The sequence below is a fragment of the Schistocerca cancellata genome, chromosome 5, assembly GCF_023864275.1.
Source record: "Schistocerca cancellata isolate TAMUIC-IGC-003103 chromosome 5, iqSchCanc2.1, whole genome shotgun sequence".
NCBI lineage: Eukaryota > Metazoa > Arthropoda > Insecta > Orthoptera > Acrididae > Schistocerca > Schistocerca cancellata.
In genome coordinates this window covers 137,133,451-137,160,317 of record NC_064630.1, presented here as the reverse complement: position 1 = coordinate 137,160,317, position 26,867 = coordinate 137,133,451, and the positions used below count along the sequence as shown (strand labels likewise).

Genomic DNA, 26,867 nt, shown 5'->3' with positions numbered 1-26,867 from the left:
CTTTTGTTTGGTAAGTTTCATCATCTTTCTTTTTAGATATATTTTTCCCACGTTGAATGTTTCCCTCTATATATATATGGGAAAAATATATCTAAAAAGAAAGATGATGAGCCTTACCGAACAAAAGTGCTGGCAGGTCGATAGACACACAAACATACACACAAAATTCTAGCTTTCGCAACCAACGGTTGCCTCGTCAGGAAAGAGGGAAGGAGAGGGAAAGACAAAAGGATTTGGGTTTTAAGGGAGAGGGTAAGGAGTCATTCCAATCCCGGGAGCAGAAAGACTTACCTTAGGGGGAAAAAAGGACAGGTATACACTCGCACACACACACATATCCATCCACACATATACAGACACAAGCAGACATATTTAAAGACATGTCTGCTTGTGTCTGTGTATATGCGGATGGATATGTGTGTGTGTGTGCGCGCGAGTGTATACCTGTCCTTTTTTCCCCCTAAGGTAAGTCTTTCCGCTCCAGGGATTGGAATGACTCCTTACCCTCTCCCTTAAAACCCAAATCCTTTTGTCTTTCCCTCTCCTTCCCTCTTTCCTGACGAGGCAACCGTTGGTTGCGAAAGCTAGAATTTTGTGTGTATGTTGGTGTGTCTATCGACGTGCCAGCGCTTTCGTTTGGTAAGTCAAATCATCTTTGTTTTTAGATATATTTTTTCCCACGTGGAATGTTTCCTTATATATATATATATATATATATATATATATATATATATATATATATATATACACACACACACCAAATGAAAGTGCTGGCAGGTCGACAGACACACAAACGAACACAAACATACACACAAAATTCAAGCTTTCGCAACAAACTGTTGCCTCATCAGGAAAGAGGGAAGGAGAGGGAAAGACGAAAGGATGTGGGTTTTAAGGGAGAGGGTAAGGAGTCATTCCAGTCCCGGGAGTGGAAAGACTTACCTTATGGGGAAAAAGGACGGGTATACACTCGCACACACACACATATCCATCCACACATTAACAGACACAAGCAGACATATTTAAAGACAAAGAGTTTGGGCAGAGATGTCAGTCGAGGCAGAAGTGCAGAGGCAAAGATGTTGTTGAATGACAGGTGAGGTATGAGTGGCGGCAACTTGAAATTAGCGGAGATTGAGGCCTGGTGGATAACGGGAAGAGAGGATATATTGAAGAGGAAGTTCCCATCTCCAGAGTTCGGATAGGTTGGTGTTAGTGGGAAGTATCCAGATAACCCGGACAGTGTAACACTGTGCCAAGATGTGCTGGCCGTGCACCAAGGCGATCCTCATTACCAACAAACACTGTCTGCCTACATTGTGACGCATTCTATGTGGGAATGACCAGCAACAAACTGTCCATTCGCATGAATGGACACAGGCAGACAGTGTTTGTTGGTAATGAGGATCACCCTGTGGCTAAACATGCCTTGGTGCACGACCAGCACATCTTGGCGCAGTGTTACACCATCCGGGTTATCTGGATACTTCCTACTAACACCAACCTATCCGAACTCCGGAGATGGGAACTTGCTCTTCAATATATCCTCTCTTCCCGTTATCCACCAGGCCTCAATCTCCGCTAATTTCAAGTTGCCGCCACTCATACCTCACCTGTCATTCAACAACATCTTTGCCTCTGCACTTCTGCCTCGACTGACATCTCTGCCCAAACTCTTTGTCTTTAAATATGTCTGCTTGTGTCTGTATATGTGTGGATGGATATGTGTGTGTGTGCGCGAGTGTATACCCGTCCTTTTTCCCCATAAGGTAAGTCTTTCCGCTCCCGGGACTGGAATGACTCCTTACCCTCTCCCTTAAAACCCACATCCTTTCGTCTTTCCCTCTCCTTCCCTCTTTCCTGATGAGGCAACAGTTTGTTGCGAAAGCTTGAATTTTGTGTGTATGTTTGTGTTCGTTTGTGTGTCTGTCGACCTGCCAGCACTTTCATTTGGTAAGTCACATCATCTTTGTTTTTAGGTATATTTTTCCTTCATGGAATGTTTCCTTCTATTATAACCATATATATATATATATATATATATATATATATATATATATATATATATATATATATCTAAAAACAAAGATGATGTGACTTACCAAACGAAAGTGCTGGCAGGTCGACAGACACACAAACGAACACAAACATACACACAAAATTCAAGCTTTCGCAACAAACTGTTGCCTCATCAGGCAGTTTGTTGCAACAGTTTGTTGCGACAGTTTGTTGCGAAAGCTTGAATTTTGTGTGTATGTTTGTGTTCGTTTGTGTGTCTGTCGACCTGCCAGCACTTTCATTTGGTAAGTCACATCACCTTTGTTTTTAGGTATATTTTTCCTATGTGGAATGTTTCCTTGTAAACATTTCCCTTTTTTCTGTAAATAGCTGTGTTTAATTCAACAAATAAAATCATGAAGTGAAGAAGCCAGAGCAGTTTAGTTCATTTCAACATAATCAATGATAAACCGTATGTGCAATAAGGACACAGAAAGAACGTCCCTGACATTTCGTGCACATGGAGCACATTGTGTAGAGAGGACACTAGCACCAATCGAAGCTATGGTTAAGTAAACATAAGAGTTACGGTGATGGTGCTATGTTACCTCCCTTAAGACTCAAGGTTGCGCATAGTGCTACACACACTGGCGGCCGCAAGGCATTTGTCGCATACTCCTCATTTGATACAGTTTGATGTTAACAGTATGGTGTGAAGTGCGGTAGTATTAATTTCATACTTATGTGGAAGTATGGCTTCTTCTTTAAGCCACAGGAACGTAGGTTGGTGCATCACCTTAAAGAGCCGAACCTGTCAGCTTGTATATGATGTGCTATGTTATTTTGAGGAAGAAAGGGATAACTGCGGGCCTCTTATACCTTTGTCAAAAGTCATCAAATGATTAGCTGTGGCTTTGAAAATATAACGACCTGTGACAGAAATAAGAAAGGAGACGTATACTGGAGATCTACAGGAAACAACTGCCGCTCTTTCGAATCCAGAGGAACAAAACAGAGTGCGTGCTGCAGAAAGCAAAGAATTGAACAACTTTCAAAAGAACGCAATTCGGCTATAGATAACACTTAGAAGAAGCTGTTGTCTCATTAACAAATAGTGAACCCCCCCCCCCTCCTCCCAACACACACACACACACACACACACACACACACACTCTTATAGTTGTGCTACTCTTGCTTGACAATGCTACAGATAGAATTGAAAGGCACTTAGTGTAGACATAGTACCAAAAGTAACTATTTTGACGTCGGAGACAGAATTTCGGCGCACTCAAAAAGTGTGACAAATTTTGTTTTCCAATTCCTGAGATGCAGAGGGACAACACTATACTTGCATAGTGACAGATGACCAGAAGTGTAAACAAACAACAATTTTGACTGCCAGAGGGAAGGGGAGTGGTGTGAGGAAACAAGCCCCATCTCCCTCTCAAAGGGCAGCAGGCTACGCCCGTATTCTACAAAAGTCGCACTGACACAGGGATCACTGATCTCTTCTGGTGTTATAATGGCTGTACTATGAATCTGTGATGGAGCAGTGTTAGTTGCTTAATTAAAAAAAAAAAAAAAAAAAAAAAAAAAAAAAAAAAAAAAAAGAAGAAGAAGAAGAAGAAGAAGATGAGTGATGCACAACACAATGTATTCAGGAAAAGTTATCGTACAATTGCTTGTTGATGTTGGCAGATACTGTTAATGATTTAATGATTTAATTCAGGTCCGATCTCTAGGGGTATTTGATGCAATCACTGGTCCAGATATTGGCCACCTAATTTGCCGAATCAAAGTGTCTGCATTATAACAGCTTTTGAACTTACGCTAACAAAAAAATGTAAAAGTTTCTTCTTATAAAATGCTAGGCCCCACAGCTGAGTACTATGTTGCATTATGTGACGTGTCCTAAATACGGCATTCAACCACCAACAACTGCCATGGCACCAGATCAAGCACATTGATATGTCATTGCATTTGTGCACCTTTTATTTTGCAAACAGGTTCTTATGCACATTATCTTTCCAAAATGGGTTTTGCCAGATGATTTATGATACCCCTAGCTGAAAATTGGTTGCATTTTCAATATTTATATGCAGAAAATAAAGCTGTTTCAAACTATCCCTGATGAAATAGTTCATCTGGATACAATTTGCTATAAAATTGTGTCTATTATGCAATATTGTGTTTTTGCATTTTGAGGCAGAATTCACAACTTTTTAACATTTATCGCAAAATGCAAAATTTTCCGGCACCTACTTATAGTATCCTCACATTTGCTCCATGTTATGTTCACATTAAGTTGTTATGGAATTTAAATAGAGCTGCCGGTTTCTCAATATAACGGTACCAATAAGATAACATAATGACTGCCAATAAAGAATTAATTTGTACAAAATGAGTTTCTACATTAAACCAGACATAAAAACACTTTCAGCAAACACATGCAATGTACAACCTATGGTTATCAGTCACAAAAAATTGGCTGGCTGTTGTGAGACAATTTTCATTTTCACACTGGGAATAAAGTAACTTAAAAGTGCATAGAAATAGGACAAGTTTTGATCATAAAATATACGCATTGTAATACTTTAAGAACTAAGTTAACAACTCACTAAACAATAGTAATGCTGAGTCACTGACAGGCACATAAACAAGAGAAGGCTTTCGGATGAAAGCTAGTGAAGTTTTTAGTCCTGTTTACGTGCCTGTCAACAACCCAATGCCTGTATTATTTAGAGAGTTGTTACCTTCTCTCGTAAATTATTTATATTGAATGATAACTTTCCACTATCAATGTAAGCATTTGCACACAAATGGCGCTAAAAGTTAAGTTTTAAATGATGACAGATCTTTAAGCACTCTTCAAAAATTTGAGAATAGTAGCTTAAGTCGCAAAATTTCTTATATCAAGTGCACATTCTGTTCGGCATTGTTAATCATATTTTCTTCTTAGTGTCAAGTAAGACCACTAAGTAAACGGTTTGAATAATTATTTCTCAGGTAAGGAAGGGACTAAAACAGAAGAAATTGCAGAAACATAGGGCATGTATAAACTGAAAAATCCAGAGGTGGCCGACAGTTTCAAGATGAACATTAGGCAATGATGGATTAAAACAGGAAATACAATCGAAGCCGAATGGGTAGCTTTCCAAGGTGAAATAGTGAAGGCAGCAGAGGATCAGATAGGCAAAAGGACAAGACCTAGTACAAATCCTTGGATTAAAAAAAAAAAAAAAAAAAAAAATAATTTCTGAATTTAATTGACAAAAAAAAAAAAAAATATATAAAATGCACCAAATGAAGCAGGTGAAATGAAATATCAGACATCTAAAAAATAAAACTAAGTCAAAATGGCTAACCAGGTATGGTTCAACAATAAATGTGAGGCTGTAGAAGATGCATGACAAGGGGGGAGAGGGGGGAGAGGGGGGAGAGGGGGGAGAGGGGGGAGAGGGGGGAGAGGGGGGAGAGGGGGGAGAGGGGGGGAGAGGGGGGAGAGGGGGGAGAGGGGGGGAGAGGGGGGAGAGGGGGGAGAGGGGGGAGAGGGGGGAGAGGGGGGAGAGGGGGGAGAGACGTAAACCACAGGAATTTTAAAGACTTTTGGAGAAAAGAGAAGCAGCGAGGGGAATATTAAATGTTCAGATGGCAAGCCAGTACTAGCAAAGAAGGTAAATCTGAAAGGTGGAAGAGAGGATCCACATAAGGGATACAAATTTGGGGGAAATATTATTGAAAGAGAAAAGGAAGCAAATGAAATTGTGACACGAGATATCATACCATGAGAAGAATTTGGCAAAGCACTGAAAGACCTTGGTGGAATCAAGGTCCCTGGAGTGAATGGCCTTCCCAAAAATTATTGAGATCCCTGGCAGAGTCAGCCATGAAAAAATATTCCACCTGGCATGCAACAAATACAAGACAGGCGAAATAGCCCACAGTCTTTGAGACAACTGTAGTTATTCAATTTCCATAGAAGGCATATGTTGACACACCATCAGTTTAAAAAGTAAGGGTAGCTATATACTGACACAAATTATTGGGTCCACAAGGCAATACTGGCACTATAACTTATATTAAAAGACTGGTCAAATAAAGGCAAACCTTTTTACAGCATTTAAAAATTTAGAGAAGATTTTTGACCATACTGACTGGACTTTACTCTCTAAAATTCAAGAAGCAGTGATAAACACACACACACACACACACACACACACACACACACACACACACACACAAAAGCTATCACTCACACTGTTTGTGTAACATCACAAACAAATACATACATAAATACTGCACCTGACAACGAGTCTGCATTCTCAAAACAGGTTTTGCTCAGCATCAAAAAATACATAATTGGCACTTTGTTTAAGCCAAAAACATTTGAGCAATGCAAAATTAATGAAGGTGTCAACTAGCACTGCAAGTGGTGTAATGACGAAACACAGTGAATATGGTTCAACAAAGGTATCCTGACAATCACAACAATCACGAAACTGCGCATGCACAGTAGAGCTTGGCAGTGGCAGGAGATCCGTGCTAATAGTTCCAACTTTTACATGTTTACCAATTCAAATCCCCAAACAGAGCACCCTACTGTCAAGAAACTTAAACCACCTAATGTTTGTAAACACTACTTGACGGCCAGTGTCATTTTACGTCAGTTTTTTCATAGCGATTTTTTTTCTGAAAGCGTAAATTGTGGGAAACTATACATATGTTGACAGAAAATAGGATGCGAATTAACATAGTGGACATAGAACATGTGACAGGAGCGATAAAAAATGTAGTAAACGTCGGGAAAATTAATTCCAGAAACTTAAAAAAAGGGTTATATTATATTTGGTGCTTCTGAGAACAAAAGCAGTCCCTGGAGATGTCAGTAATCTTTACAACTTTCAGGCATTTAGATGCCAGGAGGAGTGCAGCAGGAATGAAAATTGTACTTATTATTTATCTATACCTTATACATCCCAAGGCAACACCATTTCTGAGGAATGTAAATGTTGTTTTCCTTCTCCCTAACAGCACAAGTTGTCTGCAGCCTCTGGACCTGGGCATAATACGCTCTGTTAAAGAGCAGCAGTTGTGTAGAAGTTTATCTCATTCTCTGAGAGGAAGGAAGGAAGGAAGCGATCAGGGAAGGAAGTGATCAGACTGTGTTGTAAAGGCTATGCAAATGTTTGTTGTTGCCTGGAATTCTGTAATAACACAGTGTTTTAAATTCATCAACAGAGGTGAGCTGCAGTGTATCAGGTGCTATTGAAGACAAAATTGACCCAGAAGAAAATTGGAGCAGCGAAACTAGTATTTCTGAAAATACGACATCCCTTGACAGTGTTTGTTGATAATGATGACATCTCGACTGCTATACTCGAGATTTATGCAAGTGAAATGCTTATGAAGGAGTGTTAAGTATGAGCTGGTGATGACAATAATGAATAAGAAGAAAAAAAGCAGGGTGTTACATCAAGTTTCATTGTTACTTTGCAAAGAATTCCTACTGTCAGGAATTTCTTTTTCCTCTTCTGGAGTAGTTGAATCAATTCTAACTTATGTCAACAAATTGAATTGCCTATTTCTTTCACTAAAATATGCTGAAACACAGAAGAAACAAGACTAACTGATTATGAAAAAAGAATGTGTTCTGTGAACTGTGTGATGATTGTACATTTACTGCATTTATATTTGTAGTACAGGATGTTGGTAAATCTGCAATTAAATGGCATTTATACCACCTAAACATGCTTGAATTATGAGTATGAGTCACTCCATCCGTGTATTCTGGCAAAACACTCATTTAAGGATAACGCCTATTTAAGGTAAAAATATTTGGGTTCCCAGAGACTCATTAAACTATGTTTTGTCCTGCTACCTTCTGGATTTCAAAGAGCGTATTCCATTCAACATTGTCAAAAGCTTCCTCCAAAATCTATAAATGCTGTAACTTTTAATTTGCCTTTCTTTGGTCTATCTTCTGAAACAAGCTATAGGGTCATATAGTCTTGCATGTTCTCATATTTCTCTGCATTTCAAACTGATCTTCCCTGTATTTGGCTTCTAACATGGAATATACATACCATCTTGAAAAGAAGTTATACAATGATCATCAACCCAATTGAAATAAGGGTAATGGAGTGAAGTTGAATTAAATCAGGCAGCACTTTGTGAATAATGTCAAGAAGTGAGGCAACAATAGTGGTAGATGAGTTTTGCTGTTTAGGCAGTAAAATAACTGTTACTGATGGACCTAGAGAATATAAAATGCAGATTGGCAATAGCAAGGTAAATATTTCCATGAAAAGGAAATTTGTTATCAAAGGTAAATTTGAATTTTTTATCTGGAGGTCTTGAATGTAGCCTTGTACGGAACTGGAATATGAACAATAAACAGTTTGGACACGAAGAGAGGCTTTGGAAATGGGGCACGATAGAAGACTGTGGAAAGTTGGATGTGTACATACAAAAACTAAGATGGACGAACTCAATCAAACTGTGGATACGAGAAATGTATGATACAACTGACAAAGTAAAGATTGGTTGATGAGTCACATCCTAAATCATCAAGGCATTATCAGTTTGGTAAAAAGACGGAAAACGTGTGTGTGTGTGTGTGTGTGTGTGTGTGTGTGTGTGTGTGTGAGCGCACGCGCGTGTGCGTGCGCGCGTGGGGGGGAGGAAGTGGTGTGTGTGTGTGTGTGTGTGTGTGTGTGTGTGTGTGTAGAGGATGACCAACCCCAGTCTGAATACAGTAGCTATGTGCAAATGGATGTAGGCTGCTGAAATTATGCAGTGATAAAGTGACTTCCACAGGGTAGAACAGTATGGAGAGCAGCATCAACAAGCTGGTAGTTTGTCTTCTTCTTGCGGATGTGGAAAGTATTGTAGTTGTTTCTCTCTTTAGAATAGGTTGCATAGCCAATTTTATGAAGCACTTGTACATATTTTGAAGGTTTTCAGAAAGTGCAGTCTTCACCTCAGTGCAGTCTCTTTTGTATGATACTCAAGTCAGCATAGATGTCTGAAATGTATGAGTGGAAGAATATTGGAGACCATACTGACTATGGCAAGCAATTGGTAACTGTGCAGAATTCGCTACAGGCCATATTCTGAGCAAACTTAGAAAAACCTAGTACAATGGATATTTTTTGATATGATCAAATTTGTTTGGGGGGGGGGGGGGGGGGGGCTGAATAGCTGCTTCTAATTTTGTGGACAGCAAAATCTTATTCAAGATCAAACACGGGCTGCTAAATGGATGCTCAAATATCAGGAATCTGTAATACTCATGAAACGCTTTTTGTTCTGATTGCCTTGAAAGACCTGCTATCATGATGCAGGGTGTATACGGAGACAAGGAAAAAAAATCCCGGATTTCTCCCAGATATCCCGTTTAAAAAATATGCTTTTTCCCGGGCGAAAATACGCTTTTTCTGTGCTAAGTGACAGTTGGTTTTCCGTAGATTTTCCCTCGGAACTGTGAAACTTATTAATCCTTTGAATGGTTAATGTTTTATATAACAGCGTAGAACTTCCCGGGGGGTGAGGGGGGGAGACGGACGGAGCAGGAAAGTTTTGATATATATAAAAAGAGAGAGAAGTTTTGGAAAGACCTTTGATTTGCAGCAACATATACGCAGCATATTTTCGTATTACGAAAGTATAAATTCGAATTGCACTAAACACAGCGCATTAGTTTCCGGAGCGTTGCAACCGAGGTTGCGATGTCCTTTTGTAAGCGAGTAATATCTCAAGCCATGAGATCTCGCCAGCCGATGACAGCAGCTATTCTGAGCATGGCACACGTATTACAGTCAGCCAATAGCAAGATTACTGGTTACATAGCGCGAACACACAATAGGAAAGGTTAACGGTTTACATTAATGTACAGAGAACCGTATATATACAAGAAAAGCTGGGCTTTCACATATAATATTGGTCTCTAAGATTAACACGCTTCAATAGAAGCTAAGCTTTCACATGTAATATTGATCTTTTTTGCGTGTGTTATACTTTACGATACATCACACAAATGTGCCAGTAAATTTAAAATTATGACATAAATGCCTCGGCTCGAAATTCTTGTAAGTGGCTGGTCCTCAAACTGTTCAGTTTCGAACGCTCTGTGATTTAGATATCCATCCCACTTTCTCACACGTAACGTAATTCATCTTGTGTAAAAAGAAATTTACTTTGAAAGTAACGATTTTCTAACCAATACTGTTAGAAATAGGTTCGATTTACCAGTTGCCAGAGAGCGCCAGAAAACACATTATTGTGCGTGTGCAACTGCAGTGATGTAGGAAGCTCGCATGTTCGTATGTATAAAGCACTAAGAGAGCTTACATTAAACCATAAAAGAAACAGGGCATCACAGGATACTCCAAAGAGCATCTAAATTTCGTAAACCATACTAAAATGCATAATTCGGCTTGAAGTGCAAATTGGCTTTTTCCAGATTCACAATGAAGTAGGTCCCATCTGATATTAAGCTTTTCAGTGTGGTTTTTGGGATTTAAATTTTCTTGGAGTACCAGTACTCTACGATCTCACGTTTGGTTTTTTATTATGGCATAATGCCGTATATGGCAGAAGATGATAACGTGCACTTGAAATTCAGCGAACAGTTGGAACTAGCCAATACTGTAGAATGAAACACTTCATTTCAAATAAAATGATTGCCTCAGCGGAATTTCTTTAGCAAACTTGCAAAAATGACTTCATTCTTCTGCAAGGCGATTAATGCTTGACTGCCACTAACTTGGAAATAAAATAAAATTAGAAAACTGAAATTAATAATATATTTTTGCCCTCCGTAATTATGTGAATGTGTTTTAATTCACTTGATAGCTCCTGGTCACAGAAATCCGTTTTGTTTTTATTTGACGTGGGAGCTGTACACGAAGAGAAGCAGCGAAATCACTTAACGTAAACACAGGTCACGTGGAAACTAACCCCGTCCCCACTACAACTCGGACAACTCTGTGCAAGCGCGAATCTGGCACCCAGGGCGCGCGAGAAAAATTTTTCTCGTTGGCATCCGGCTGCTCGCTGCTACTACCGATACAGCTAACCTATATTGGTGTTCTGTGCAGCCAACAGCCAAACTTCAAGTAGTGGGAAGCGAGAGAAGGTACTGCTTATACGCGAGACAAATGCGCATGCGCAACAGACCGCTGGCAACTGGTCAAACAAACCAAATGTGAACAGTTGTGACGTCATGCTCATATCAAGGAGTTTATTGTAACGAAGAATTGCAGTCTGCGCCCTATGGCCTTTGACATATTTTTGCTATCTGCAGACGCTTGTGCGTGCACGGTGTTTTGTTGTCTTAAATTGCACATTTCCTTTGCCACTAAGTTTTATGTTTTTCCCTCTCATTTATATTTTACTGCTGCAGTATCATTCTCCGGTAGCAGGATACAATAACATTCTTTGCTAGAGAATCATTTCTGCAGTCAAAATTACAAAAATTTACCTGAAAGCTAAAACCATCAAAAATTCCCGGAATTCCGAAAAATTCCCAGGTTTTTCCCGGATGAAAAAATTTGGGTTTTTCCTGGATCATATACACCCTGTGATGGCAGAAGATCCATGATCAAAACCTGTTTTTGGCCAATTTAACTGGATTTTTCAAGAAGGTTAGAACAACACACACACCCATAGCAATCCATAGTGACTACGTACATTCTTAAAGTGTGATGGAGGTGGCTTGTCTGGCCATGCTGCAAAACTTCTGTGCTTATAAGTAATAAGTTTAGATTGAATTGTAAATGCAATCAGTTTTTGCATATCAATAACAAAAAGCTAGTGGGTATGAGTTGTTCGCAGGAATGATAAAAATAAGAGCAGGAACTGGCATCGATTTTAAACAATTAATGTAAGTGTCAGAAAAGACGCAGAGGAAACAAAAGGAATATTGTATACAATATGTCGAAGTAATCGAGTCATCATCAATACAAAAAATTCATAAAAATTAGAGACATAATGTCATAGAATTTTTAAAATGTGGAAGGAAAGCATGGATGAGAGACTAAAGAAAGGAACAAAGAGTAAAAGAAATTAAATGAAGAAATAAAAAACACAACTGGGGAACAAGAAACAGCAATTAAGAAAATAAAGGAAGATCAGAGACAGCAGCATGAGATCATAAAAAAAAAGAAGGCAAGAAGAAACTAGTAAAAGCATAAGGAGATCTAACAGAATGTAGAAGCCGCTAAACAAGTGTTAGCAGGAGTACATGAAGTACAGTAAACCACTGAATAACAGATTGAAAAGGTAGTCAATAGCAAATTTTACAGTGAAGCGAAGTCAGCAAGTGGCCAAAAGGCAATAGAGGCCAAGAGTGGAATTTACAACGAGTTACAAATTCAGTAAATTCCATCTCACAGGAAGCAAAAATTTCTCGTGTCCAATCAAATGGATGACAAAGCACGTAACTGGGACACATGGTAATAAGAAAGTTTCAAGTATGCATAATTCGAAAGAAAAAAGTTCCTAAATAAATATTGGTCACTGGGCAATCAGGAGGTACTCTAATTTCTATATGTAATCATCCATATAGTAGAAGAATGGTTGTAACTTACAGTAAGTTCTTAGAAAAGGAATTGGAGAGAAATCAATTTCTTGACACACCCTATAATGAGAGAAATGTGGTGTGATAAGCGGTACAAAGATTACTATGCAAAGTACATCGCCACTTAATAGGAACAATTGACTCTGTGGAACAAGCCAGGATTATATTTGCACAATTAGAACACAAGGGTAGGTAGCCGGAAGTGTAAAGAGAACTTCACTAATGCAACATCGCAGCATGGGATCCGCAACGAACAAGAGTGGAGAAAACAAAAAAAATGAACATAAGGGACCAAGGACGCAGTGGGTATGCTTTCATGTAGCACGAAGAGAGGGGGCCAAGTGGACGAGAGGAAGAAGAGTGCAAAGGTAGATACAAAGGATGGAGGCCAAGAATTGGCACAGAACTTGCCAAGATGGAGAAAATGGGAAATATACAGCCTTTTCAGAACTGTCCAAGGGTAAATGTATGAAATACCGAGTTTACACATCAGTGGGTTCAAAATAAAAGGAGCTATAGGAGAATGGGGCAAACAGTTAACTGACAGGTAATGTTGCAAGTTGAAACAGAAGGAGAATCATATTCAATGGACACTGTAGATGGGCCTATTTTGCATGAGGAAGTCATTATAGGCTCCGATTGATCGACGGAGCAAAATGCAGAGAAAGATTGTGGGAGGAATGAAGTGAGGTTTTATGATGGATAAAAGGAGAAAAAATAATAAAACATAATGACAAAATGACAGTAATACAAGATTTTTCTGAATATACCAATTAGCGGCTTGTGAAGATAGAGTAGAGGAAGAAACTTCAGCACATAATAACCAAAGTGGTACATTATCAAACAGTGAGGAAGGAGCAAATTGAGCTTACATGGGAAGAAATCATCAACAAAATAAATGGGATTTCTATCGCAGGAAGTGTAGATTTTTGTACAATAAATATTTTTTCTGTATCTGCACACATTTGTTTTTTATAACAAAACGGAACCTAATTTGTGGACAATCCTCGTATTTGACTATGTAACTTTATGGATGTTTATTGTGACTCTCGTAATAGACAATGTTTAGAAATTAACAGTATATGTAGTTTAGCAGCTTGCGCTAAAACAGGTCACTTGGAACATATTCAGAAATGCAGCCACTTATTTACAATCTTGCGTTAAATCACAGGGAATTAAAGATAGAAAGAGCAAGCCCAGCACTTGCGACCCTCATTGGGTGCCACGGCAGATACGAGTGGCCTCAGAAAAATTGCTAGAAGCTGAGGCTCACGCAGCTTGATGTGCTGTTACATGTTGCAACCCAACAGTGTAAGGTGCTGTATCAGTGTCTCCCTGCACATTCACCTGCACAGTGTAAAGTACAGCAGTGTTCCACGATTTAATTTTTCTTCTTCTTTGTGGTATTCTTTCTCAGCAAGTTGACATTTTCAATTTATGTCTTGTTAATTGTGTCATTCATGTTTATCAGATTCCAAAAGCATTAAAATAAGCAATGGTAGCTTTAGGGCATAGGAAGGGGCACTTTGGGAGGGGGGGGGACATGTTTATGAATTGAATAATTTGGTAAAGTTTACTGATTTTGAGATTTGTTGTCAGACAAACACCTATTTTATTATATACTAAACTGATGTGGAGTATTTGGTTCAAGTGAATAACAAAATGTGGTGTGAAGAATTTTTAGAAATGTGTTTCTATGTATTTTTCTTTCAGCATGGACTTTTATATTTCAGGAATTTTGAAATGGACTGAAACGAAGCTTCACTGCAATCTTCAATTTGAGTTATTCGAGTCTGAATAATACTATACAAAATACAAAGTGAAACTGAACATATCTTTGTAAAAGTGAAAAACAATGGGGATGGATAGACAAGGTATGTATGAAGTATAAATTCTGGAAGGGAAGGAAAAAATATATATGTATGTTTCTGAGCTATGAGGGCACCACTGCCACTTTCAGTTATCAGAGTATTTTCTTTTTAGTAGTTAATGTTTTTCTTTCTCCAAAAGTGTTGTTTCATGCAGATTTTGGAAATGATTAGTTGAGGGACGCAAAAGCACATATATTGAGATCCTGTACTTGACAGACTGAATCTACCCTCATGCTTCTTCGCTACAGCGCAGTGGCATTGCTGACAGGGATGCCCTGTAGTTTAGAATGGACAGGTGGGCACCTAAAAATCATTTGGTGCAAAGGAGTTAGTCAGCCATGCCATAACCATAACGCAAGTAGGTCACTTACGTATGTGAGAAAAGTGATCATAGTTAAAGCAATAATTCTGAAGTAAATGACTAATTTCATATCATCAGAGTTGTTACATAATTAAAAGACCACCATAAGGTAAGGAATCGGCAATTGTAAACTCATACAAGCTCAAGCTAAATGAGAACTTGAAATTAAAGTGAAACAAATTAACTGTGTCATACAAAATATTCTCATGTTGCAACCTCTCCATTATTATTAAAATATTTTGGAAGGGACTGGTTCATACAATAGTGCGAGAGAATAGATAGCGCAAGCATTGTAGGCACACGGTCATAAGTTCAGTAATCGCAACGTGTATCTTAGGACTCAGTTCGCCTTCCAAAACTGGCTACTTTTCCGACCAACCAGACTGCAGCCAGATATAATCAAGTACAAATCAACAAATAACACGAAGAGTGGCACCTTACAACCACTGCAGTATGTTGTAAACAATTATCGTTTACACCCTATATACTCAGTAGTTCCTCCGATCATAGAAACAAGCACAACTGATATCTAATGATATTTTCCAAAATGATGTACGTAAACTTTAAATTCTTCTGCACCACAGCCTAGCACACCAGGCATTTTATCCTCATTCTTGTTGCTGCACTATTTATTAATGACTTTGATATTAGGTATTTCTGTATCTGATTATCTCTTTTTCAGTACTCGTCATTTAATTTTTAAATGGGAAATTAAGTCAATAAAGCAATTTTGAATGCTCTATTCTAATTCACTGAAACCATCTTTTTCTCCTACCATTGTATCACATGCCAACTGGTCATGGACCAACCAATTTATCTCAGCATAACACATGAGAATGAGGTCTATGACTGAGGGAAGGTGTTTTCAGTTAACAATGAAGCTTCATTCCCATGATTAAATCTGTAATTTAAATTCTTCCAAAAACTACATAGGATACGAAGCAACTAATACTTATCTGCACAATGTTTCCACAGCAACAGAACAGCACACCATAACATCAAACTTCAGGAGTTACCTCCTGCAGGTTTGAGAGATCATCTGTGAAGCATACTTACAAGTCCATTCTCAAAGGTGAAGATGCCAACATCTCTGCCATGATGTATATGGTTCCTTCGCATTATGGGATTTGCAAAATTCTTCACCCAAATTCCAGCTAAAGCATTTCTACTAATTTCGTTGTCTTCATATGTTCCTTGGGCATAATCAGTCACATACAGGCCAACATTTTCACAATCGCTGATATCACAATGTTTGATTATTGGATTTGCTCCAACCCCACTAACACAAACAGCTGCACCAACTGTAAGAAGGCATACACAATTACCACTACATGAGTTGAAAAAATTACCTAAAATTAAGAGAAAGTGCAAATGTAAGTCATGGTGCTTGAAAAACTTAGTCCAACATGTAACTAAGACAAATATATCTACAAAGTGTCATAACTTTTGTTTGTAGTTTATTTTCTAACCACCCTGACAATTTCTTCATAAATCCAATGTGAACCACACCGGTGTCGCTGATAGGACTACACATTTCAACAAACTTAAAACAAAATTACTTGTAACTTCACAGGAATTTGTACAAGAAGTTAGATGGCACAGCTGCAGTCCTTAACAGAAAACTGCATGCAGCATTTTGAAATTCTTTCTTGAGTGCATAAATTTCAAATTTAATGATATCAAATACTGTACTTTACACAAAACTCTCTTAATACTGAAGAGTTTTTATTATGCATGTTTATTATTTCTTGCCTAATTTCACGAATGAGATATATGTAGAATTTGCAATGCACCTAACCATTGTTCATAATCATAGAACACCAGTGGCGTTGGGGGTGGGAGGGATATTATATTGTTCTTCAGCTGGCAACTGCTGAGTGGTATCTGTCTGTGTGTATGGAGAATTGGCATGACAATGGTGTCTGTCCTGACCACAGCAGAATATACAAATTTCCAAGGAGGAGGGGGGGAGGGGGGGGGAGTTCCTACAAGAGCTCTGCCACCTATGAACAGCAGTTGAAAGCAAATACTAAACTTTATGCTGGACTACCTGAAAACGAGGGAAAATAAAATGAGGAATTTGTTCCTTTAAGAAGGAACCGTAACTTTATTTCTACAACACCATAGCTCTACATTTTTGTAAAGCTTCTAAATTCACCACAAGAAGATTTCGTTAACAGATCCAATTAAGCAATAAGGCTTCTGAACCATTTTTTACCGATTATTGGAGGAAAAAAATACAAATCGTGTTAATTTTGAAATGTGTGGAAATAAAAACTCCAACTGCACTGTAATTACACATTTAGGGGTTTGGGAAGGTTACTAGTCATAGGGAGTAGAAAGTATGTAACTAAGACAAATCTGTCTACGAAGTGGCATTTTTGTTTGTAGTATATTTTCAAACTACACTGACAATTTCTTCATAAATCCAACCAGAGTAACAGTTAAAAACAGCATAAAGAAATTTCACAAAAACTAGGCATCATAATTTCAGGCAACATTTACATTCATGAAGAAATTACTGTAATAAGAATAGACTTACTTTTCAATACAAAAGATGAAAAGAATAATGGACAAGGACACTATTTTCACACTTTTGCGATATTTTGAAGGAACCCTTAGTTATTTAGTCATTTGTGATTGCACTGAAGCACAGAACTGACCAGAATGGGGAATTTGACTGTGAGCTGTAAGGCTTGTAAAGTTGATAATATAAGTATGGAGTTTAAGTGTAATTTACTATACTTGCAAATAGTTGGAAAAACATAAGGAGATGTTCTTGTGAGAATTAGTTTGCTTTGCACCATGAAACCTGTTCTATAGGTACTCCGCATTGTACACCCAGACATTTATGATCAGTTCTGCACATCAGAGTCCTTAGACACTAGACATAATGTAAGTTAGTTACTATTCTTAAATTAGTCACTATTCTGTCTCCAAATTCTCACAGGCCAGTCCTTAATTGACTTTAATGAACACCAGATTCAATTGTCAAAACACAATAATCAAATTCACCTTACAAATATATACATCAAATGTAATTCAATAAGCTTACTACTATATAGCAAAGGTTTCACAGTCTTAAGGGCAGGATGTAAGAGATGCTCAACAAGCTTAAATAACTTTTTTTCTACATCTACAACAAAAAATCTTTTGGTATTCTTAGACAACTAGTGCATGAAAAACAACTAATGAAGACTGCCATAGAGGTTAAACAAATTCAGTAACAATTTACTTTTTACTGATTTTTGAGGACCTGAGAAACGGCACTGGCAGATGTAGCACCTACTTATCAATAATTACTACAAAACAATTGTCATATACATGCGAACACAGAAAATTCACATAATTCTTATGACTGTCAGCAATATGGGTATGAACAAACTAAAGTCAAGTGGCAATAGTAGATACTTTCAGTAAATGTTTCATTAATCTGAAATCCTCTTGTGGTAAATTTAGAAATTTTACAGAAATATAGAGCTATGGTTATCTAAACCACAAGAAGTAAAAGGTGAATCAACAGCTCCAACCTCAAGTTTCACAGGTATACTATAATGTATATACTACTGCACTAAAGTCAAAATTGTAATGGCTGGACCAAAAAAGGTCTGTTAATCACAAACTTTTGTTGTGCTATAATTCCCAATAAAGAATTCATATTACATTTTGATTAGATGATCATTATGACACTGAATTCAGTTGTTGCCATTTCAGTAGTTAATTAAGTGGGAAGCTCCTCTGCAGTATTATTCTCATATAATGAGCACAGCCTTATCTTAAATACATAACAATCACTAACTCGAGGCATTTTTCCAGAGAAATTGAAATATGCCACTGCCAAAACCCTCTTTACAAAAGGTGATAGGAAAGATGTCACAGACTATCAATGTGTTTCACGACTGACACTATCCAAAATTTTTGAGCTGATGTATTCTAGAGCATTACCCCACCTGAATAACTCTAATACCCTCGGTAAATTATACTTTGGACTTCAGAAGTGTTGCTTTACTCAGAATACCATTTACACATTCACTCACCAAATTTTATAAGTATTAAATAACAAAATAGATCGGTTGGTATCTTCTGTCAACTATCTAAGGCATCTTGACTCTGTGATTCACAGTATTCTTCTAGATAAACTGAGGTTTTATGGGATTGATGGTATAGTCAACCAACACATGATGTCATATCTAACAAAAAGAATGCAGAAACCTGTACTTAGTAATTCAAACAATGTAATCATGGGAGGCATTGTCAATTGGGAAGTGAGTGTCACATATGGGGGTTTCCCAAGGCTCAACCTTAGGTGCACTATTGTTGTTCGTATGTGTGAATGGTTTTCCATCTATATACAACAAGCAGAATTAGTTCATTTTGCAGTTGACACTAGTACTTTAATCGATCCAAGCATACACAGAACAGAAGAAAGGTAAACAATGTTCTTACAAGTGCCATTGACTGATTTTTTGTGAACAGTCTCACTGTCAATTTTAAGAAGACAACATACTCAGGTCTGTACATCTAGAAATACTGCACCAATGATATGTGTAACACATGATGAGGAAATAAAAAGTAGGATGCAAACTTCAGATTTTTTTGGTGTTGATGAGAATTTATTTTGGAAAAAGCACATTTTAGAATTTCTAAAACAGCTTAGTTCAGCCACAACTGCACTTGGAATCACTGCACATCTTGCAGAAACACTACTCAGCAAGTTGACATATTTTGCTTATTTTCATTGAATAATGTCATATAAAGTAATGTTATGGAGTAACTCATCTTTCAGAAAGAAAGTCCCCATTGCTCAAAAATGTGCAGTAAGAACATGTGGTGCTCAACCATGATCATGTTTTAAATAATCCACTGTGGTTCAACATGAACAATGCTATACACAATAAGAATACTAGAAGGAAAAAATCATACTTGTTACACCACATTAAGGTTGTCTTTAGCACAAAAAGGGAGGGAGGGGTGCACAAAGCAGCATTCAAAATTTTTATCACTTGCCAATGGTATAAAACGTCAGACAGACAGCAAAGTAAAAACTAAGAAAGTTTCACCTTGACATCCCTTTCAATCATGTCTGTCTGCAACTTTATGTCTTCTTTACGGTAAGTAGCAATCTGTCTTTTCCTACATTGTTGATAGTCCTACTTGGAGTTTCCATTGTTTGATATAAAATGATTAATTATTTTAACACATTCAAATGTAAAGGCTACACAACAGGTTGTAAGTTGTGAATCAGATTACAGAAAGGGTGAAGGCAGCAGACCATATGCCAGGTGTCCAGCAATTCTAATAGAAAAATTTCCCTGAGTTTTCCAGGCCAATTTCTGATTTTTACAGGGTCATATTGTGCTTTGTACCTAACCAAATTTGTTTGATTTTGTGATAAAGTCTACAAATTTTCTCAGTATACAGGAACATGATGGGAGCTACACTCAAAGAAAACCTTCAAATGAACATGGTTCATTTCAATTAAGAAATAAACATACCAGAACCTGACAATTGAGTTATGTGTAAAACGTAATTTGAATAAAAAAATTACAGGAAAATTTGCAAAGAGACTAAGCTGCAAAGGTATTTCATTAAAAATTTACAATCTCTACATAGAGACCTAAGACTAAAATTCAAATACAATTTGAGCAAAATGATTAACGAATGAATGGCAATAGACTAGTCTGATAAAGACACATGCATGAACATTAAATGAAGCCACAAACTGTTAGTTTTTAGTGATGCAGTACTACTTCAATCTGAGAAACTTCTTTCTCAGCACTTTCCACAAGTTCTGTTTTCGTACTACTTAGTGCTGTTAGTTTTTCTCTACTCACTTTCTTCATTCTCTCATTTTCTTTTGAGGACTTCTCACTTGCCTTTTTGTCTGTTACTGTTTCACTGTACCTATCACATGAATTTCAAAAGCTATGTATTAACTGCTTTGTGATAGTTACAACAGCTCTGTTACCTTGACTGCATTACAAACAGTGTAAGAAAGGCTTCAGCCAAATTTTTAACCACACTGGAGCTGTCAGTTAAATCTCTTTCAAGGCTGGCAATGCCACGGAAGCGACAGCAAGTAACCTTGATAAATCTCTTCACATTTTCATGTTCACTCTTGAACTCAATGACCATCATCCACAATTTATTGATACGATTGTGATCCCCATTTTCTTTACTGACTTAACTACTAGATTTTGGAATCTCTTGCAATGGCATCATCAGCCTCATGACCACCAAATCAATTTAAGATAGTAAGAGGTATTAATGCTATTGCTAACCACTTTTTCTCATTGTCAGTGTTAATTGCCACTTCTGTGTCTAAACATGGAGTGCCCTTCATAAAGAAATATGATAGGGGAAATTTATCAAGAATTTTGGATACCATGCTCTTCATAAATATAAGACACCCATCCCAGAAAGCAAAGATTATTTCCTGATATGTCACATTGACCCAGAGCTTTCTTACTCTACATTTACATCCATACTCCGCAAGCGGAGGGTACCTTGAGTACCTCTATCGGTTCTCCCTTCTATTCCAGTCTCGTATTGTTCATGGAAAGGATTGTCGGTATGCCTCTGTGTGGGCTCTAATCTCTCTGATTTTATCCTCATGGTCTCTTCGGGAGATATACGTAGGAGGGAGCAATACACTGCTTGACTCCTCGGTGACTTCTCGAAACTTCAACAAAAGCCCGTACCGAGCTACTGAGCGTCTCTCCTGCAGTCTTCGACTGGAGTTTATCTATCACCTCCATAACGCTTTCGCGATTACTAAGTGATCCTGTAACGAAGCGCGCTGCTCTCTGTTGGATCTTCTCTATCTCTTCTATCAACCCCATATGGTACGGATCCCACACTGGTGAGCAATATTCAAGCAGTGGGCGAACAAGTGTACTGTAACCTACTTCATTTGTTTTCGGAATGCATTTCCTTAGGATTCTTTCAATGAATCTCAGCCTGGCATCTGCTTTACCGGCGATCAACTTTATATGATCATTCCATTTTAAATCACTCCTCATGCCCACTCCCAGATTATTTATGGCATTAACTGCTTCCAGTTGCTGACCTGCTGTATTGTAGCTAAATGATAAGGAATCTTTCTTTCTATGTATTCACAGCACATTACACTTGTCCACATTGAGATTCAATTGCCATTCTCTGCACCATGCATCAATTCGCTGTAGATACTCCTGCATTTCAGTACAATTTTTCATTGCTACAACCTCTCGATATACCACAGCATCATCCGCAAAAAGCCTCAGTGAACTTCCGATGTATTCCACAAGGTCATTTATATATATATATTGTGAGAATGACATGCTGAGTTCTGTTATCTAGGAACTCTTCAATCCAATCACACAATTGGTCTGATAGTCCATATGCTCTTACTTTGTTCAATAAACGACTGTGGGGAACTGTATCGAACGCCTTGCAGAAGTGAAGAAACACGGCATCTACCTGGGAACCCGTGTCTATGGCCCTCTGAGTCTCGTGGACGAATTGCGCGAGCTGGGTTTCACACGACAGTCTTTTTCGAAACCCATGCTGATTCCTACAGAGTAGATTTCTAGTCTCCAGAAAAGTCATTATACTGTAACATAATACGTGTTCCAAAATTCTACAACTGATCGATGTTAGAGATATAGGTCTATAGTTCTGCACATCTGTTCGACGTCCCTCCTTGAAAACGGGGATGACCTGTGCCCTTTTCCAATCCTTTGGAACGCTAAGCTCTTCTAGAGACCTACAGTACACCGCTGCAAGAAGGGGGGCAAGTTCCTTCGCGTACTCTGTGTAAAATCGAACTGGTATCCCATCAGGTCCAGCGGCCTTTCCTCTTTTGAGCGATTTTAATTGTTTTTCTATCCCTCGATTTTAATTGTTTTTCTATCCCTCTGTTGTCTATTTCGATATCTACCATTTTGTCATCTGTGCGACAATTTAGAGAAGGAACCACAGTGCAGTCTTCCTCTGTGAAACAGCTTTGGAAAAAGACATTTAGTATTTCGGCCTTTAGTCTGTCATCCTCTGTTTCAGTACCATTTTGGTCACAGAGTGTCTGGACATTTTGTTTTGATCCACCTACTGCTTTGACATAAGAACAAAATTTCTTAGGATTTTCTTGGCTCTGTACCTGATGTCCAGCTTCTGAGGTTGCAACTATTCTGCTTCTACAAACTTCTTGTTTGGCAAATTCTCTCATTAATTCTCTGACTACAGAATAGAGGGAAATACAGGGAAATGGAGTTATGGAGGCATCTGACTGAAATTTAGACAGAAACTACTCAACTCACGCAGCCAGTCTCAAAAAAGGCGAGATGAGCTAGCAGCATCTTGCCCTTCATAGACCCACACACTACTTCATAGCTATGACACTTAGGATTCCAGTAGTGACCTTACATTTCAGTTTCACCTACTTCTGTTCCTACTTTCTTTGCACATTTTTATACATCCATTAATATTTGCTGAGTCCAGACTGACACCATTTCCTTTTGCCCTCCCCACCAAATAGTGCAAAACTTCTGCAGCAAAACAGAAGTGCTTGTAATATTATTGAAATCTACACTCTGTCCCGAAGTCCAAAATCATGGGACCTTCTGGATTACCCTCGACCTTGAGCTTGCCTTTTTGGCTCTTTCACTAATGCCTTATGAACACTGGTGTCAACCATGGACACCTGAACAATCTATCTTTTCAGATTTACCTTAGATGGGGCTGCATGGGGGGGAGGGGGGGGGGCAAATGCCGGGGGGGGGGGGGGGGGGGCTCCCAAAAGCCAGGTGGAGGGTGGTCTCACAGCACAGAGTTGAGGGCAAACAGTGAGAGAGAACTTCATCAAGCCAATCTGAAGGCAAGGAAATGCTTCTGCCCAGAATCAAATCAGATAACATGCCTTTTCCAGGGTTTTTAAGGCAAATGCAAAAATTTTAAGTTCTCCTGAGTTTTCCAGGAAAAAAAAAAAAATCACAGAGTGTTCCCTGTTTTCCAGGATGCTGGACAACCCGATATTGTATAAAAAGCAACAACATGTGTGATGGTTTTATTTAAAAGTTGATATAATTTAGAGTTCTTATAAAACGTATCTTAAGCTTTTAAGCAGTTTTTCTGATGTGGTTTTCACATTTTATGTTGTTGGTCTGTTTTTCCATATCAATGTCCGTTAAATACAAGATGCAATTTTAACTCTACATAATTTTAGCTCTGTTTTCCCAATACTGGAAAAAATATGCAACAAGATAACATTATAGAATTTTTGAGACACTTTTCTGTAAGTAAATAGAACACATTAATAAATGTAGAACAACTGGACCAATTCTGTGCAGTATCAAAGTAAAGTTTTAGGAGGAAAGTATATTCCACTACTTACCAACAGAAGAACTGCGAATGATGCAGTGATCCACAACAGGACTGCAATTTTCTCCAACTTCTAAACAATAATGTTTATGATGTGGAACAGTGGATGTAATATCTGGTGAAAATTTGATCGTAAGGTGTCCAGCATAAGCCTGCTTTGCTCCTTCCACAAACATTACAGTAGACTCAGATTCTCTTTCCAAAATCACTGATTCTGCAACGTTACCAGCAGCAGCTCCAATTAGAGCCACATCAGAGTCTATAACCAAAAACTCTCCACGGTATGTACCAGTGTGAAGAAATACTATGGCAGGTGACCCTTCACAACCATCACCAGAATTGACACTACGCTCATCCGCAAAGTCTAGTGCACCTTGAACTGTATTAAAATAATTGATGCTGCGTCCTCGAAATGAAAGGTCTTGGTACCCAGGGCGAACATGCACTCCTCTATACAACTGTCTAAAGCTCTCTTTCCAAGGATTTGCGTGTTCGGAGTCCTCTGAAGAAACAAACTCGAATCGACACGGGGCAGGATTGAACAATGGAAGATCATATTCATACACACTTTGGTACAAATTTTTCCTGGAAAGACAAGAAACAACTGTGGTAACACAAGCTGAAATACAGTTACATCAAACTTGTCACAATAATATTAATCTAATAAGATGTGGAGACTGCCATTACACCTAGAATGTGCACATTCATAACCATTTACAACATATATAAGAAATAAATTTATTAACTGTCACTCACATATAGGCAGATACCTTCCTGTTTTACTTTATACTACAGAAACACAATGGTAATTTAGAAACAACGTAAAATGCAACTATAAATTGCAGTCTGCAGAACTGAGCTTCCCAACTCCATTCATTTAAGATTTCCATCATCTTTTTATCCCAACTCAACTTAATACGAAGGGGTGCCCAAAAGAAACCAAACTTCTTGTTAATGTATTTATACACATTTCAATCACAAACCTTCAATCCTCTTCAATCCCCTTCAAAATACTCTCCACTTGAATTAATACAGTTGTCTAATCTTTTATTCCATTTTTCAAAACGCAGCTTACATTCATCTTTTGTGATGTACTACAGACATTGTTTTCTTCAACTCAGCAAGATCAGTGAAACTCTTTCCTTTCATGTCTTTTCATTCTATGGAAAAAAGGTCACACAGGGCAATGTTGGGTCAGCATGGGGGGGGCGGAGGGGGGGGGGGAGAGGGGGGGGGAGGAGGAGGAGGAGGAGGAGGAGGAGGAGGAAGGGGGGTCATACAATTTTTGGTCAAGAACTGTCATACACACAGGGCTGTGTAAGCAGGGGTACTGTCATAATGGAAAAACCAGTCACCCAAATGCCACAAAATAGGCCACTTTCACCACACACTGGTGCACAATCTTTTCAAAACTTCTAACTAGAAAGACTTGTTAACTGTCTTACGCTTCGGAACAAACACTGAATGGACGAGTTCTCTCACACGGAAAACACCTGATGAGCATTCCTGGGGTGAGGTGAACTAGAAGTCTTCCACACTGGCTTTGATTCAGAATCATAAGTGCAGATCCAAATTTTGTCATCTATGATAATTTCTGAAAAAAGTTTGGATCGTTTTGGGACTCTTCTTACAAAGTGCAGCATGGTTCCACATGACCTTGTTTTTGTTCAGGAGTCAGCAGTATGGCACGAATTTGGCAGCCATCATTTTCGTTTCCAGATCTTCTGTCACAATTCTGCTGCACTGCACTCCAAGTCCCTCCCAACAGCACAATTTCTTCAATAGTCCATAGTCGATCTTCGTTGATTGCACAAATGTTTTCAAGTTTTTAATGGGTTCGGGCCGTGGAAGGACGAGCAGAATGAGGTTTGCCATCAACTAATATTTCACCATTTTTGAAATGGAAAAACCACTCAAACACTTCATTTTTACCCATACCATTGTCCTTGTATGCTGTTTTTAACATTCCGAGAGTTTCTGTTCCTGTTCTCCAAGGAAAAAGCAGAATGTCACCGTCACAAGCTGCTCATGAAAATCAGCCAGTGCAAAAATGACTATCACACACAACATTTGTCACTATGAACTGTGTCAAATTTAGCCTTACCTTCTACAGTAATAGCACTTCGTTTACTGTCTCTGGAATGTTCGCTCTATGTACTCTGAGCAGAAAATGTGGTAATACAAGAGCTCTACCCATCAATAAATTAGTTCAGTTTCTTTTGAGTACCTCCTGTTACAATAACCACAATCACAATAAACGAGAAAATTAAGCATCCAACAACTTCTACAGAAAATTATTACGGCATTATGGTACAATATTAAATATTGTTAAGTCTGTACAATGTTCCAGTTTATTTCAGTAATACTGCTCACCACTGTCAGACTTTTCACTGTATAATTAATGTCAAAACACATTCACTCAGCATAAGAGAACAGATACTAATTTCAAAGTACCCAATTAATTTGATTATTAAATGAGGTTTATTCTCAAATTTGTCCTTTGTAAAATACAGGGTAGTCTTACATTTGCAGATTAAGATACTAATGCTGAGGTCAATGCTTTTACATTGGGTAATTGATTAGTATAGGGATCGTCTTACATTTACAGATGAAGTTTTGGCAATTAAGGACATGTGAAGATTTATTTTGAAGAATCCAGAAAGATAGTGTAGTTTTCGAGTTGAGTTTCCAAGTGTACTCG

At 38.2% G+C, this 26,867-nt stretch overlaps 1 protein-coding gene across 1 annotated transcript in view; it reads right to left on the bottom strand.

Moving 5' to 3' along the window:
- The window catches only part of LOC126188010 (F-box only protein 11), a 59,376-nt gene that overhangs the window by 25,881 nt on the left and 6,628 nt on the right, over positions 1-26,867 (bottom strand). The window contains 2 exon segments of the mRNA XM_049929426.1: positions 15,866-16,110; positions 24,180-24,751. Coding sequence (XP_049785383.1) covers positions 15,866-16,110; positions 24,180-24,751 — 817 coding nt within the window.